This window comes from Sparus aurata, chromosome 16 (genome assembly GCF_900880675.1).
Source record: "Sparus aurata chromosome 16, fSpaAur1.1, whole genome shotgun sequence".
NCBI classification, from domain to species: Eukaryota; Metazoa; Chordata; class Actinopteri; order Spariformes; family Sparidae; genus Sparus; species Sparus aurata.
In genome coordinates this window covers 8705944-8722380 of record NC_044202.1, presented here as the reverse complement: position 1 = coordinate 8722380, position 16437 = coordinate 8705944, and the positions used below count along the sequence as shown (strand labels likewise).

The following is a 16437-nucleotide window of genomic DNA, read 5'->3' as shown; positions in this document are numbered from 1 at the left end:
AGGGCAGGATTGGAAATCAGGGAAAAAAAAAAAAAAAAGAAGCACCTTTTTGTGAAAAAATGCCTGTAATTGGATGGTTGCAAGATATATTTCGGGGTGGGGGGAGACCTATTTTGAAAAAGGAATCAATGCTAAGACAAGGATTATGATTCCGAGCCAGTACCCTAAAAACAGAAAGAATGAAATCCTAAATCCTTAAGTGAGGGGAAGATATCGCTGCCACGGAGAAATAAAATCACTGGCATGGAGGTTTTTCCTCAATCTGACATTGATTTTTTACTGCATATAGTTACACGTACTGTAAATAGACTGAGTGACACTTGATTGGCAGAGCAAAGTAGTACGAGGCCCGGCGCGCTATTGGCTCATCGTGAAGAGATGGAATCAAATGTCAAACGTGGTGAAACCGGGAGAAAAATCAAGCTGTGGAGCACGTAATGACAGTCTTCAATCATTTTGCAAGGCATGCAATATGAAGTGCGAATTTTACTTTAAATCTTTCCACACTTGGCCTCCTCGCCACCAGCGAAGAAGAGAACATGAACGGCCTTCATTAGATGTTTAGCATATATTAGTATAGTAATTTCAAGATGCAATTTGTGAGCATTTTGGTTAAAAGAATTACCCAAATGATCAACAAAATCGGAATAACTAACAGTTTTGACATTATGGGGTCTATGTCTTGTTGGGAAGAGACGTCTACTGAAGTTAGCATGCTAGCTAGCTAGCCCTGGCCAATCCACACAGAAATCTTCTGAGAATGTAAACACTAACTCATGTCCAGCTGCATGGCTAACTGAGCTAAATGAGCTAACGGCAGCTACAGTTAGCAGCGGTTACTCCGGTGATGTATCCCCCTGCTGGTTAGCGTAGGAATTTAACAGATGGCCAATTCTTACATATAAGAATAAGCAATGATAAAATATTTAACTTCATTTCATTCACCTTCACCAATCAAAAATGATCCAAACCAAAAAAACAGTCCTTGAAAGAAACACTGTGAGCAATTAGAGGACGTAGTTTGCCATGTGTGCACTACACAGACCTTTCATCGCAAATTCGTGTGCTTTTTAAAATATGTATTTCATTTTTCAGAATAGAACAATGGCGACAGTGTGATTAAGAGGCGCGGATTTGACAGTTTGTAAGTCTGACTGTTCATGACGGGTTATTTCCTCGTAGAGACTGCCTGCCTCCCCTGTGGGCATCAGCTGATTGACAGTAAGCAGAGAAAACAACTAAAGCTGCAGTGAAATGAAAAAAAAAAACGCTCGACTCAGGCACAGTCAGAAGGAGATAAAAACTGATGCTCGAGCAAAATGCATGTTTCGCCACGATCCCATTAGCAGTCGTGGTTTGGTTTATTTCAGGGTGGTTGACACTAAAAGGCTTCATTTAATCCTCAGGGTTACACAATGGAGTCAACTCACGCATTTGTTTGCACTCTGCTGATTATATTTATGGTAATGATTCTTCATTAGTCTTAAAATGAGGAAAAAATAGCTACCAAAAGGCCCATCACTCTTACTCAGGTTGACATCCTTCAATCTCGGAGGCAGCTTTTTACAGTCTGATTAGCATCTTGAAACGCAAGAATGGAGTCGGAGCTGAGGGCAAATCTGCACTGAAGTCATCTCAGTGAACACACATCTGCATCTGAACGCTGATACACTATTTAAATAAGCTTAATGGCTGTCAGATGATAGCCGATTGAATTTCAGCCGGTGCTGTTCTGCCCTCCACACTGGCTGTTTACCTGCATGTGAGCAAAAACCACTCAAATAATATGAGCCAGAACGCTTCCAATAAGCAAAACCATCTCCTTCGCCTACAGATTTCACATATGCAGATCTGTGTTTATGGTGATTAGACCTCTTCAGAGCAAATATTTCGCAGCTCATCACAGCACGCCGTGTCACAGGTCTAATTAATCTCATCAACGATGCAGCGCCGGTGAGCCCACCTCTGGAACACCTGCATGGAATGCATTAATGTAATCAGCCACATCTGTGTTTTTTATATTAAAATGATATGTTTGCTGTAAACACGGATATAAGATGGTGAAAAGCTCCGACAATAAAGAATACAACCATACCAAAATGCGAGTGACGCCTCCAATCGCAAAGATTTGTTCGACTGAGCTGTACCGGAAGGTATAATGGATCAACACTGAGGGGATTACACATCCCTTTTTCCTGCCGATCGGGTCTCACAAAGCAAACGTAGTGACATGCTGGGTTGTCGTTGACCTGCAATCTTGCTAGACATATTACCAATCCCGCTGAGTTCGTCTTGTTAACGATAGAGTGAAAAATACCAGGCAGGGAAGCAGGAAGTCAAAATACATATGATACAGAATCTGAGATCGTCCATCTGATCCAAATGGACAGAGCTCCCGCGTAAAAAATACAGTTGTTGTAATTCTTATACATCAGTTGCTGTACTCAGATATTTATTTTAGTAAATTCAAGACAGTCAGCCTTGATTAATGTTTTATATTTCCCTTTTTTTTAGCTCTGAAATCAAAGATTATTTTTAGGAGGTAGCAAATGTTCCACCACCCGTGCTCGTGTCCCTTATTTACTCCACTGTATCTCTTCTTCTTCTTCTTCTTCTTCTCCAGAACCATCTCATTACGCTGTTTGAATCCGCTCTCTTTGGCAGAATTCAAAGGTTTATTTATTCACCAGAGACAAAGGCAACGGCTCCGTGGTCAAGCAGCAAAAGAAGTGTTTTGTCAAACAACCGCTTGTTTTATTTATTTTTTTTGACATTTGTACTCTAACTAAAGGGAACTGGCAGTGCATTTAACATCCTCAGACAAACTGTTCCACTCTGATGCCCCTGAATATTCAGATGACCTCCTCCTGCCAATCATCGCATTGAATCTGCTGATGACTAAGATCAGCTACAGTGGATCTTGTTATGTAACCGTCTCCTCCTGCTGAGCCGGGAGAAATCATTTCCGATGCAGGAGCCCTGACTTTAATTACTCAAAGTATCATTTTTAGCTCGACGCGAGAAGGCTCTGGATTCCGCAGATTACTCCTGAGACCGTCTTTCTCCCAGCGTGAGCCGCAACAGCACTGACATCTTAAACACATAACACTGTCCAATCATGTAGGTCAGGGCAAGAGAGCGTAACCCTATGTACTCCGGCTTTACGTGGCTATGTACAGAAAAAAGAGGGTGCCCGAGGCAGAGTCCTGGACAAGAAAAACATGCTAACTACATCCCGACGGGATGAGGGAGAGAGAGAGAGGAGAGAGGAGAAGTCGTGATGGAAGGCAGAGATAAGAGAGAGTGGAAGATGAGTGCCTGAAAGAGAGCGAGAGAGAGAGGATGGAGAGAAAGGAGAGGTGGAGTGGGTGGTAGTGGTGGTGGTGATAGTGGTGGCAGTGGAAGATGGTTTTAACCCAGGGGCAGGTTTGAGTCTGACAAACTGTCAGTAACTGAGCGGGGGTGACTACAAGTCTACATGTAAATTGGATGCAAATCTTTATGTGTGTGTGTGTGTGTGTGTGTGTGTGTCTGTGTGTGTGCGGTAGGGCTGAGGAAGTGCTAGTGACAACACATATCACTGGGCGCCACAGGGGACACGACGGACAGGCAGTAGTGTGTCTATGGCTTTACGTGCATGGACTGTTGCCGATTGGGTGTGCAGTGTGTGTGTGTGTGTGTGTGTGAGCGTACGTGTGCCGGCATATGAAAGTTTCTCCGTGCCATATATGCTTGAGTGTTCGGGGCACTTCTCTCTCAAAGGAAGTGCGAGAGTGTGTGTGTGTGTGTGTGCGTGTGTGTGTGTGGGTGTGTGTGTGTGTCTGTCTCCAAGGAGATAGATTCAGTCCCATAGAATGAGAGTGTCGTCAACCATCAGCGCTTCGCACTGACATGGAGTTCCTCAAAGACGCAGAGATGAAGAGAGAGGAGAGAGAGAGAGAGAGAGAGAGAGAGAGAGAGGAGGAGGAACAAAGACGAAAAGGGAAAAAGAAAGTCTTTTGAAGGATAAACCACGGGATTAGATAAGGTGCTCCTTCTGGACCATTGAGCCAGTCTGTGTGTGTGTGTGTGTGTGTGTGTGTGTGTGTGTTGAAGGGGTTTGTGTGCGTGTGTGGAGGAGAGCCCATTGCTCAGAGCACATTAGCTGCTCGGGGTGAACAAAGCCCCTCACCTGCAAGCTTTATAATATGGGCCTGGCAGCCAGAAGGGGGCTCAGTGTGTGTGTGTGTGTGTGTGTGTGTGTGTGTGTGTGTGCGTGCTTGTGTGGCAGCCAGTGAGTGGAAAAAAAGATGGGTTTTTTACTCAATAGAGAGCCGGTCTGTGTTTTTATGTGACTGTGCGCATGTGTGCCATATCTAGCTTTCACTACTGTGCGACTGTGTGTGTGTGTGTGTGTGTGAGTGCGAGTAAATAGAAAAATGGAGGCCGCCTAACCTATTCAATAGACAGCCACTCCGTTTTTTATGCGATTCTGTGTGAGAGTTTGTGACCTAAATCTTGCTGCCACTGCCGGGTGTGTGTGTGTTTGTGTGTGTGTTTCTTACTGTATGCCTTCACGCGTGTGGCTCAAGAAAAAAAATCCCTTTTATGCGAGTCTGGGAGATTTCCAGATCCTCTTCGAGTGTTGCGATAATGTGTGTTATAGTACTTTGTTACTGTGCGCCTCCACGTATCTCATCACAACAAGAGGGGATGGACAACACTCCTGAGTGTGTGCGTGCAGCTGCACTCCCGCCGTGACCAAAAGTGGCCGGAGCTGTTTGAATTGGATTATCTCATACATTTTCTATTATCCAGCAGGACCTTGAAAGAGATAGGCCCTGCTGAGAGCCGGAGCCCCTTCGTATAAAAGGCTTTGGCCAATTTGTAATATGCCTCCTCTCTCAAGTTGGAACACTCGCTTAACTCGTTTTTATTCATCTGGACTTATCCAGGTTAGCCTCGTCGAGATCAAGGCAGTCCTAAAAACAGACCTGGCTAACGTGCCGGCAGCGCGGTTAATTAGCAGGTGAAAACCAACAATTGAAACACATCAGTGCGGACGGAGATTAATCCCAGCAAAGCATGCAAGAGCAGCAAAGTAGAGCAAGAAAACAGAGCGGCGGTTCGAGAAACATTAATTGAAGTGGTTAAAAAGGAAGGACAGAGGAAATTAGGTCAAGTATATGTACATATATTGATCTCCCATAATATAAATATATGTAGCCGACATATATGTACAAATCAGATATGAAACGAAACCTATTACAAATTGGAAAAATGTCATACATTGACATATATGTCTAACCCATATGAATGTATATTTTTATGTATGAATATTACACATTGCATACAATTACATGAATAGCATATATGTATTTGTAAAACTATGTAACAAACAACCAAATGTGCATAGATTAGCATGTACAGTTATATTGTTGACATGTCTGGCTGCAGCATACCAATGCTATATAAATATTCCACTTATAGCGATTTCTTTTGTATGTATGTCGAATAAAAATCTTACTATGAGTATTTCATTAAGTCGTTAACTTATATTGTTACATATATGACTAAAATACACATTGTTAGCTTACCAAATACTTCAACAATACCAATATTTCTCATTCATGTACCTATATATATTTCTCTACTGGTATTTCATATATGTTATAAGTCTATATCTCCATATATCCATGGATGTATGCATGTCAGAATCATATGTTGCTTTAAAGGGAATATAACTGGCGGCATCTCTCTCGATATAAAGGGGCATATATGTCATGCATAACATTTCCATATGGTGATCGTCTTCCCACAAGAGGCATATATAAGAATTCTCTTGTCCGACATGGTTTTTGAGGCAAAGTATAGTTACCAAATGAAAATCCTTCAAAAAGGCACCAATTCCTTTTACTTCATTAAAAATTCCAGAATACATGAATATGAAGATGTTTCTCATTTCACACGTTTAACTACAGGAGTCAGGGTTTCTTTCTTCCTTCACTGTCGAGTCCGTTCTCAGCTCGTGTGCACTGGAGGCTTTGGGTTTCCACATCGCACTTGTGTGAGCTGAATTGATGTTACGATTCATGCTCTTAGGCCCCGCCTCTCAAAATCTGATTTTGCACTGAGCTCAGAGAAAATGTAAACTTCCAGCCATGAAAAAAAAAAAAAAAACAGCCTTCTAGTGTCTGCGCATACACCGCTCCACACGGAGAGGCTCAAACATTCGACTGCAGGAACAAGAGGGGAAAAGCACACAACAAAAAAACAAACAACATTTCTATGAGAGACACGGGTAGTCTCAGCTTTCATACCCAGAGTCTGAGGTGACATCTTTTGAAACGTGTACTGTCTCTCCGATATGACGGGTGCAGGCAGAATTTCATTTGCTGTCCTCAAAAAGAATGAAACATTGATCCGAGTTCACACGGGGACAACCTCTCAGTTTTGAAAGTTGCAGAGAAAGGTACAGATTTGTCTGAGCTGCGAGAACATCTGAGACATGCTGCTGAGGAACTATACAAGCATAAAGGACACAAACTATTAATGGTGTTTTATTTTTTGTATGGTACACTGCTCTTTTAATATAAAGGATTCAAAATGATTAATCATTTTCATGATCTGAGCAGTGACACTCTAACCCTAACTTTCAATCCTAGTTTAACAGGCGCTTCATAAAGATGATCCTAGTTTAGCATATCACCACCTTGTGTAGTGGTAGCTAGGTCTGATAGCAACGATTATCAAGGCTAAAGTCTTGCAATTTGGCCCAACAAACATATACAAATGTAAACGTAACCTTTTTATCCAATTTACCTAAAGGATTTATCTGTTTGATATATTTGGTATATTCATTTTGGTATATTTGGTGCACCGTAACCCTTCAGCTACAACTTTTGGATCCGTTACAGGAAACTCTGAGACAATTTAAGTTTTACATTTACATTATATTCTCATCCAACATAGCCATCATTTGGATATGTTGGATAAGGTGAGTCATAAACAAAGGAGATCAAACAATTTGGATCAGATTTCAAACATGTATCATCAGAATTTGCCTCTACAGCACCGTTTTGCATCTCAACAATACAACAGGGGCTTGATCTTGGCCCCTGGTCCACCATTAAATTCCAGTTTCGGCCCCGTCAAAGGGTGCCCTAGAGCGACATAGTAAAATGTATTTGTTCTCGGCGAAAGAGTGGCAAGTATGATCCCCCGGCAACCAAGCATGATCGCTAACACATCTCAACCAGAGACATTTTCGGCTGCTCATTACGCTCTCCTTTATGGACCAGCGCTGCAAATTCATTAGCAAAAATTAGCCTGTTCAAACATCCAGCAGATACGCGGTAACTCGAACATGAGTTTCTGGCCCCCTGATGAATTTCCAATTTTTCACTCTCCCGTTTTTTCAGCTTCCATCACTCCCGGGGGAAATATCCGGCTCTTTTAGCTGCTAAATGTGGCAGTGTGTTTAGCAGCTAGTCAATAACGGTGAGCCTCCGGTCTGTTGTTAGAGCTTTTTACGATCGACCATAAAGTTTCATGATGAAACTGGAACACTGCATCTGACTCATCTACGTTACCCAGGTGGGTACTACACTGTGCTCGGGCGCTAACACAGGAAATTGTCCGCATATTCCTTCACTCGTGTTGCGAGTGACCAGGAAGTTGGTGGCTGGCAGCACAAACCAGTGAGTGACTACCAGTTCTATAAATATTAAGTCGGTACTGGTGACCTTGCAGAGAACGCCCCTCTCAAGCTGTTTTGTTGGCGGCAAACTTTTGATGCACATGAGAAGAGACAACACATCCTGATAGCTCAATACAAGCTGTGTGCTTGATGTTGTGTGATCAATTAAGACACACAGCTGTTCCTTTTGCCAGCTGTTTGTGTCATTTCGCAGCCTCAGACAATGGCTGCCGCTCGGATGCGATGCATCATTCATGCACATCTCATCAGCGCCTAAATCACCGTCTAGGGTATTAATTGGTGACCTTTTTGGAAATTTCTTTGCAGTAGACTGACTTCATCTGAGAGGCATTTCATTTCACTTCATTAAATGTGTCGGCGCATCATTGTTCACGCTGTGTTCGGTATATGGTGTTAAACTGTCGCTTCTACCTTGAAGCGCAAGCTAGATGGATATCTTTCCAGGAGCGTTTACGGGTGCCATCGCTTGCATCGCAACACTTCCTGGTCATGTGATCGAATTATCCAATCAGGAGTTAGGAGGTCAAAAAGTTAAACGTGAGGAAAACCAACTCAGGTGTGTTCAGATGGTTGGGAGTGTTTTAAATTTCTAGAAAAAAAAAAACTTAACTAAATTGTGTGATCTCAGCTGCACTGATCTATTACAGCTCGGTTCTTATTTTTCTGGCTTTGGACATTTGTTATCATTTGAAATTCATTTTTTTCTGCAAAGCAATTGCTTAGATGAGGAATGAGGCTACAAAGAAAACAGGAGGGTCGAGGAGAGCATGATCAAGTGATAAAACAGCCAACGGATTATCTAAACCACTTTATTTGGAGGTAAAAACAAACATAAAATGTTATAAATAATCCCTTATTGCAAGTTATATTGTACAGCTGTATCTCACAATGTAGGAAAAAGTTTAACCAGCTACTTAATCCATAAAGCGCGATGGGTTTTTTACAATGTACAGTTTGGCAGCAGTGGATCATTATTTTTTACAATAATTGTTGTTCTTTTTGATGTTGTACAATTTTCAGATACTGAACAGAGACCAGCGTATACATAAGACAACACTCGCCCCAGCCACGGTCTGTTCACCCTGCTGCCGTCTGGCAAAGGATACAGGAGTATCCACCGCCATACCACCAGACTACGGAGCAGCTTCTTTCCCTCAGGCTGGGAGACTCCTGAACACATTTTCAACACTCCGCTATATATTTTTTTCTTGTGTTGTAATTTTGACCCTTCAGTTATCAGCGATTCCAAAAAAACATCAGATAAGCTTATATAATACAAAAGAAAATAATTTTAAACCAGTTGTTCCCACTTTTATCAGCAAACAAAGTAGTGCCTTGTTTGGAACCGCGTCACGTTTCAAAAGTCTATGAATTATTATCAGTTCCAGCAAAGACTTATTTCTCTTCTACAAATCTCACAGTGTTGTATTAAAATAACTCTCTGAGGTCCAAAGAGGTCAGGTAATCCATTATATCAAGAAGATTGACTAGTTAAAAAAATGTTTTTCTTCTTTTCCACCTCATTAATCTTACACCGTACGTGTCATTTACACTGGGGACCACTTTATGACATGACCAATTTTTGTCCCCATCGCTTTATAAAAGCATGATCAGTTTACAACATGCTAGGAAATTGCTTGCACCAATAAACTGTTATTAACATGAGATTGAATTAATTTTGATGCGCCTTTATGCAATTTCCCCCACTGTAACCATCAGCTGTGACCGCGTACAACCCCCTCACTCCACTGTCTAATTATTTAAAAGATTGTTTTTCTTTTTAAAATCTGAGCCCTTATAGCTCCGCTACTTGTCAACACAAAGTAACACCGTTTGTCTGACAGCTGCTCAGATTTTTCCCGTGGAAGGGCTCCGAGCCTCAGCTTGGGAACAACTGTACACAACAGCCAGACAGCACATGTATATAAGAAGGTAAGACAAGCTCTGCCTCGACCAGCTAGATGCTGCTCCCACACTGATGTAGCAGGTCTACATTCCTATTATACGAGTCACGGGGGCCATTTTCCACTTTTTTTTTTTTTTATTACATCCAGCATATTTTGCTGATAGTACTTCTGTGCTTTTATTTTGGTAAGATTCTGAATAATTGACTCTTACCTAAAATGGAGTAATTCTACACTGTTGTACCGCGCGAGATGTTACTCCCTCCGCCTCTTCTCTTTGGGGAATAACTTATTATCACCGTCATCTCACCAGTATGATTTTCAGACTGCTCTATTTCTGGCCCAGTGAGACCTCCTCCCTTTTCACAACATTCACAGATCACAGCGAGTAACTCGATGAATACAATAGTTCCTGCTCTGACCCAAAGTTGCAATAAACCACACACATCCTGTGCGTTCCGCTAGAGCTGGAATGATTTCACTGTCTGTGGTCTCATCTCCTTTTTGGCCCGTGGGGCCGGTTCCCTCAAATAAAATAAATAAAGACTTGCTGTAATCCTCAAAGTTTAGAGAGAGAATTAGCCTTAAGATTAAAGTTGAGGAGATGAATGTTGTCAGTGGAAAAGGTCCTCACAAGTGCAGCGGGACGGAGTTGTGTGTGTGTGTGCGAGAGAAAAAGAAAAGAAAAAAAGAAAAGGTGCAGCATGAGCAATGACAGTGCCAGGGTCTAACAGGGGGAACCAACCTCGCCAGGGCTCCAGAGCCTAGATTCATTGCTTTAGTAGCAATGCATTTTTGATGTGGCCCCTTTCTGCTTCAACTTCCTCCGTACGACCCTGACGGAATAACAGCGCCCCCAGCATCCGTCCATATAGCTTAAATTTACCCTGTGACGTGTGCGATGTGTAGGTGTTTGTGTGTGTGTGTGTGTGTGTGTGAGTGAGTGTGTGTGATAGAGAGAGAGAGAGTGCGGTGAAAAGGAGGGAGACGAAAAAGAAAGACGGGGAGACGGAGGGAGACAGCGAGAAAGGGAGAAAATGTTCCCCCTTGCCTGTTAAATATTTGAGGAGCCTTCTGTGGAAAAGTGATGCAGTCAGAGACAGGGCCTGTTAGCTCAGTGTGTGTGCGCGTGTGTGCGTGTGTGTGTTTGGTTGATGCGGAGAGAGAGACAGGGCTGTTAGTTTGAACTAATTCAGCCGTGAGCGAGCGAGAGGGAGCACTTTCACTGTTTATTTATCTACCTGGGAGAGAGAGAGGGAGTGTAAAAAAGAGAGAGAGAGCGAGAGAGAGAGAGAGAGAGAGAGAGAGAGAGAGAGAGAGAGAGAGAGAGAGAGAGAGGAAGGGGAAGGGGTGAGATAGAGGGGGGAGAGAGGCTGGCCAGGTTGTCACAAACCATTAGACAGACGGGTCCAGTGTGCTCTGCCCCATGTCAATGAGAGGCCTGGCTAAAGACAACTGTGCGTGTGTGTGTATGCTGCTGTGCATGCGTGTGTGTGTGTGCAGCCTCGTGCACGTGTGTGTGTGTGTGTGTGTGTGTGTGTGTGCGTGTGTTTTTGTCTCTTTTTCATGTTTGTTTATTTATGGATGAGAGTTTTTGTTTTTCTTGCACAGGTCTTTGCAATTGACAGAGAAATAATGTGCACTTGAGTTTGCTGTCACAAGTGGCTGGAATTGGCTGGAAGAAAGGTAGAGGCTTAGTGTGTGTGTGTGTGTGTGTGTATGAGAGAGAGAGAGAGAGAGAAAGAGAGAGAGAGAGAGTGTGTGTGTGTGGGGGAGTAAATCTCTAGACATTGATGAGAAGAGGAGGCAGGATGCCCTCATTGTTTAAGACAAAAGGGAGCTCTCTGTGCCACGGAACAAAATATCCAACGCGCACACACACACACACACACACACACACACACACTCCTCCGCTCGAGCCTGCGTGTGTGTGTCTCGCTCGCTCATTGTAAAAGACATCAATATTGCAATATTCAGCCCAAACACGGGAGGAAACAGGAAGAAAAAGGGGGTAAAAACTGAGGGTGGAGAGAGGGATGTTGTCAGACGGCTTGTGCTTGAAATGAATAAATCAATGGAAGTGTGTGTGTGTTTCTCTGCCTGCATGCTGGACATGTTGAGCAGCATTTTTGAGAGTCATACATGTCAGACAGGTACACACACACACACACACACACACACACACACACACAAAAACACACTTTTAGGCCTAAATGGCAGTAAAACTCACTTGGGGTTGGAGCTGTTCCAGTAGACAGCGTGTCTGTCAAATATGATCTTCTCCTCCGCCCACACGGACACCCAGGACAGGATGGTCAGCACCACCACCTCCATCACACACCTCTGCCCGAGCTGGCACAACATCATAGACATCCAGGTGAATCTCTCTCTCTCTCTCTCTCTCTCTCTCTGTGGGGGATCAGGCTTTCACTGCTGAGCTGCTGCCGCCGCTGCAGAAATCCTCCTCTAGATCATTAATGTCCGTCTGCGCGTCTTTGGGCGAATCGGGACGGCGGTGCATGGATCGTTAATTGGCTTGATTGCGAGTTCCGATAACCTCCACGGCCGCTTTCAAGTCATACTGAACGGTCTGAATTCACTTTTGAACTTGGTGAGCCGCGGACGGAACGGCAGGACACACATGTTATTTCAGAATAAGCGCGTCGTCGGCGGGATGCTGCGAGTGCGTCTCCTCTGCAAGGTCCGAAACTTTTCTCCCATTACGCGCAGCCGGGGGGGAGATAGATGCGCCACCTGGATTAGATCCCCCTCTTCCTCCGGGTGAAAAAAAAAAAAAAAATCACAATTAACTGCACTCCAGAATTCACCCGAGGTTCGTGATTCTATCCGCGGTGTCGTTGCTCATCAGAAGACGCGCGTCAACGTCAAGATCCGCCGTCATATTTATGTACCCCAGATCGGTGTCGGGTGTTCAGCCTGACGCGCGCTTTGTTCCGCTCCTCGAATCTCTCCACGGCTTCAAACCTGCGTCCACTTGACCCTTTTCTGTGATTGCAGTTGAAAGAAATACATCCCAGACGGACGAGCACGCTCCTCTCCGGTGTTTTCAGTCCAAACTTAACGCACAATAACAACTGCGAGACGGGAGCATCCTCCTCCTCCTCCTCCTCCTCTCTCTCTTTTCTCTCTCTCTCTCACACACAAACACAGGCGCACACACACACCACAAGCTCTTAGAGCATCTCAACTTGGTGATCCCTCCGCTGTCACTGGCTCTAATCCAGACGCGGCTCCGGTCGCGGTGCGCCTTCGCTCTCCGTGCGTCACGCTGACCGGCGCAGCCAGAGAGCCGTCGATGATCGCAGCTTTAGTCCGAACATGCTCCCCGTGCAAAATCCTCCACCTATGGCGGCAACGACACACACACCGGGATCCTGATTCGGTCTAAGTAACCCCCACCCCCCTCGTTCTCTCCCCATCCAGCGCTCGCGTTTTTTTTTTCTTCTCTCTCTGCGCGGGCGGGGCCTGTGGCCGTGCCGTGCCGTGCCGTGCCGCGCTTCCTCCGGGGACTCGGGGCTGGCTGACTCACTGCGTCCCCGGTGAAACTCAACCGGGGATGTATAGAGAACTCACATAAACACAGTTTTGATTTGACAAAGTTAGCTGACCCGTTTGGTACGACATGAATCGGGGTTCTGAGTGCAAACACATGAATTAAGATGAAATATCGCGTTAATTGCGCCCTGGATTGTCTTTGTTTGCGAGTGTTTACTTTTTATTAATCACCTCCGCAACCATGTGTTTGACTGAAGGCGGTTCGTGGCGCAGCTGGACATGCAGAGCGCCCATAAAGTTCTCTCTTTGTTTGAAAGCTGCGGCCTGATGGATGAGCTCAGGGAGGGAGAGAAAGCGGCCGTGTGATGGATCGCTGGAACGGTGGAGTCATTTTCCATCAGTGTCCATTAGGCCCAAAGGGCAAGCGAAGGCAGCACCGAGTCTAAAACCTGTGAGCCATAAACCCTCCAGATAGCTCTGTCTGACAGAGCGCTGCCACCCCTGCTGCCTTTGTCTTACGCGTGTGTGTGGGAGTGTGTGTGTGTGCGCAGACTCCTCTCCAAAAACATATCCATCTCGGGCATTTAGTTTCAGCGCCAATGGAGGGAGGTAGAGTAACTACATTGTTTCCACAGAGTGCTCCATGATTTTTCTAGCATGTGTCAATAGCTTGGGAGAGGATTGATCCTCGCTGGAGCTCGTTCTGGGCTCCAGGAGATGGGAATTGATTCAAAGGGGTTATTTGCAACAAGCCTGCCTTCCTTAAAGGGGACCTATTGTGTGTATTTGTGTTTTTTCCTCGCTTTCATTTTCTTATAAAGGGGTCTTGTATGTGTAAAAGGTCTTGAAAGCTAAAGAAGCACCAATGAAACGGAGAAACGTAGCTCCTGAAGTGTCTAAAACATCTCATCGCTAGCCCCGCCTGTAATCCCGTGACTTTGTGACATCACACTACGTCACCATGTCGCACACTTGCATAGAATCAACGTAACCAGACAGTGAGTGGCTCAGGAGTGTGTGATCTGACGAATAAGAGAAGGCTGGGTATTCGGGGGGTCTTTGAGAGGCATGAGCTAAAACTGACGCGTCTTGTAAACTTATTCTACTAGTAACCTAAAATGCAAGTATGAACCTGAAGATGACAGAGAAAGTCGTCTACACTCAGAAAAAGGACTTTCTGCAGCGTACGAGCGGACTTGTTCCGCTCTTCCCAATCCAAAGAGTCCCGTGTCGTAACTTTGAACCGAACCTTTTTTCCTGCCGCTCCATCTTTCACATCTCATTGTGCCTCTCGGTCGGGCTCCTTTATGCAAAGTGTCCTAGTTTTGCTTTGCCCTGCTCTGCCTGCAAAGTAATGCCTATAATTTGGGCTGCATGAATTCCGGCAGAGGCAGGGAGAGAGAACCCATGCACCCCCATAACCCAAATACAGCTGCGTGTTGTCCGCCGCTGTGGATGAATTATTCAACATCTGTCTGAGGCGTGCATATGTAAACAGGTGGATGGTCTCCTGATGGCTTTTTTTTTTTTTTTAAGGGGAGCCACTATAGACCAAAAAGACATCCTTCACCTCGACTGTTCCTCCTCTGCCGTGTCACTCTCGAGAGGAGGGGGGTGGGGGTCTAAATCTCATGTAAGCCGTGCAAGCCTGCGCAGTATTGGGTGTATTCAGACATGAAGGCCTCCTAAGTGATCCTAAATCTAACTGAACGCGGGGTCCAGGGAGCCGGAGCGCGGACGCACGCCTCTTTAAAAGGGCGTTAAATCCTGGAATTTACAGCTGGTTAAGTCTGCGATCGCTCTGCGGTTTAACTCCAGCAGACATAAATTACAGACACACGAATTATCTCTTTTAAAAAAAACACACGGAGCGGCGGCGCGCACGTCTTTCTCCAAGCTGTTGACTAACATGAGGCAGCCATTCTTCAAGGCCTCGGCGCATCAAGTGATATTTCTCGGCGACTGACTGGCTTTCGTGGAGATTGAACATGTCACAAGTTGTATACAGGAACGGTCTGGTGAACCGCTTGACCTCCCGCCTCCACCCCGCCTCAGTCGCCACCAGGTTTGCATTTGTGTGTGGCCTCGGTGTTTGCCAGTATGTGCTTGATTAGAGACCGCAGCGCTAATGTAAATAAATGTTGCCAGATGTGGGGAGGAGAGCCACCCCACATGGTTTTATTTAGTTCCGTGCGCACGATGCTGGATGAGGCCAGGATCATGTTAAGGGGGGGGAGGGAGGGGGGAGATCTGGATTCTGCAAACAATTGAGCGACATGCTGGATGTTTTTGGGATGTTGCAACAGAGCTCGTAGTGCGTACAGTATGGGTTTTTTTCTTCCGCGTCGAATAACTCTTTGGATCAGAGCGGTTTTGGAAAATAAAAAAATAAAAAATACCTTCCTGCCAGTTTTTATATATATATATATATATATAAAAGTGTCTCGCCTGATTAAAATTATATGAAGTACCGTATTTCGTGTGCCAGCGACTTCTCGAGTCTGATAACCTCGAAAAGGAAAAAAAAAACCATCACGAATCTGTTTGGATCGTCTAACTTTGAGTTATCCTTCCACCCAATTATGCAATCTCTTTGCATTTCAATATATCCCAAAGAGGATTCTGTGCAGACTGCTCCCTGCTCAAAATTGCTCTCAGTGCAGAGCGAAATACTAAGTGAAACACTAAAGGTGCTGCGAGTAAACAAGGGTCCGAGCGAGGTATGAAAGAGCATCAAAGTTGCTGCCGTGGACTCTCCTGACTAGCAGATGATGTTTTTTTAAAAAAGAGGTACCTGAAGATGTCTTGGCAAAGGAGACTGCTCCAACACCTTAAAAGCAACATTCAAAAAAAAAGTACCTGCTCCAGAGTGCAGCCTTCTTTCAGCATCCCAGAACATGCCGTCTAGATTTCTGCCATGTTGCCAGGCAAGTACGACACAGGTATCCGTCTCTACTTTGACCTTCAAACGTGCTTTCTTATGCAAAGAGGAGAAACAAATGGCTTCGCTGCGGAATTTAAACCAAGTCGCAGCTCGCTTTATACTCCACAAACTGATGGGATTATACAACAAAATCCAGCTCCCTCTCAGCCACAAATGGAGACACCCCTGGACTCAGTTCTCCCTTTTCTCTCATTTGTCCCTCTCTCAAAAGGCAGGGATGATCTGAGGTTAATCCTCTCCACTGCTCTGTAAGGAAGTCGAAGAGGGGGAAAAAAAAAAAAAAACAGGTATAATGCCAGAAAGCCCAAGGAGGCACTCGAGATTAAGCCACTAACTATTGACATTGTGTGAGTGGCAGGTAAAGTCACCTCTGC

General features: G+C 44.8%; 1 protein-coding gene across 2 annotated transcripts in view; it reads right to left on the bottom strand.

The window, feature by feature from the left end:
- Positions 1 to 13096, bottom strand: part of efna2a (ephrin-A2a) — a 91410-nt gene extending 78314 nt beyond the window's left edge. The window contains exon 1 of one of the 2 annotated variants that reach the window (XM_030392105.1): positions 11834 to 13096. In XM_030392105.1, the coding sequence (XP_030247965.1) occupies positions 11834 to 11976 (143 nt within the window). In that variant the 5' untranslated portion in view covers positions 11977 to 13096. The remainder of the gene's footprint in view (positions 1 to 11833) is intronic. The other variant, XM_030392106.1, reaches the window with a different exon arrangement.
- Positions 13097 to 16437: the final 3341 nt, after the last annotated feature.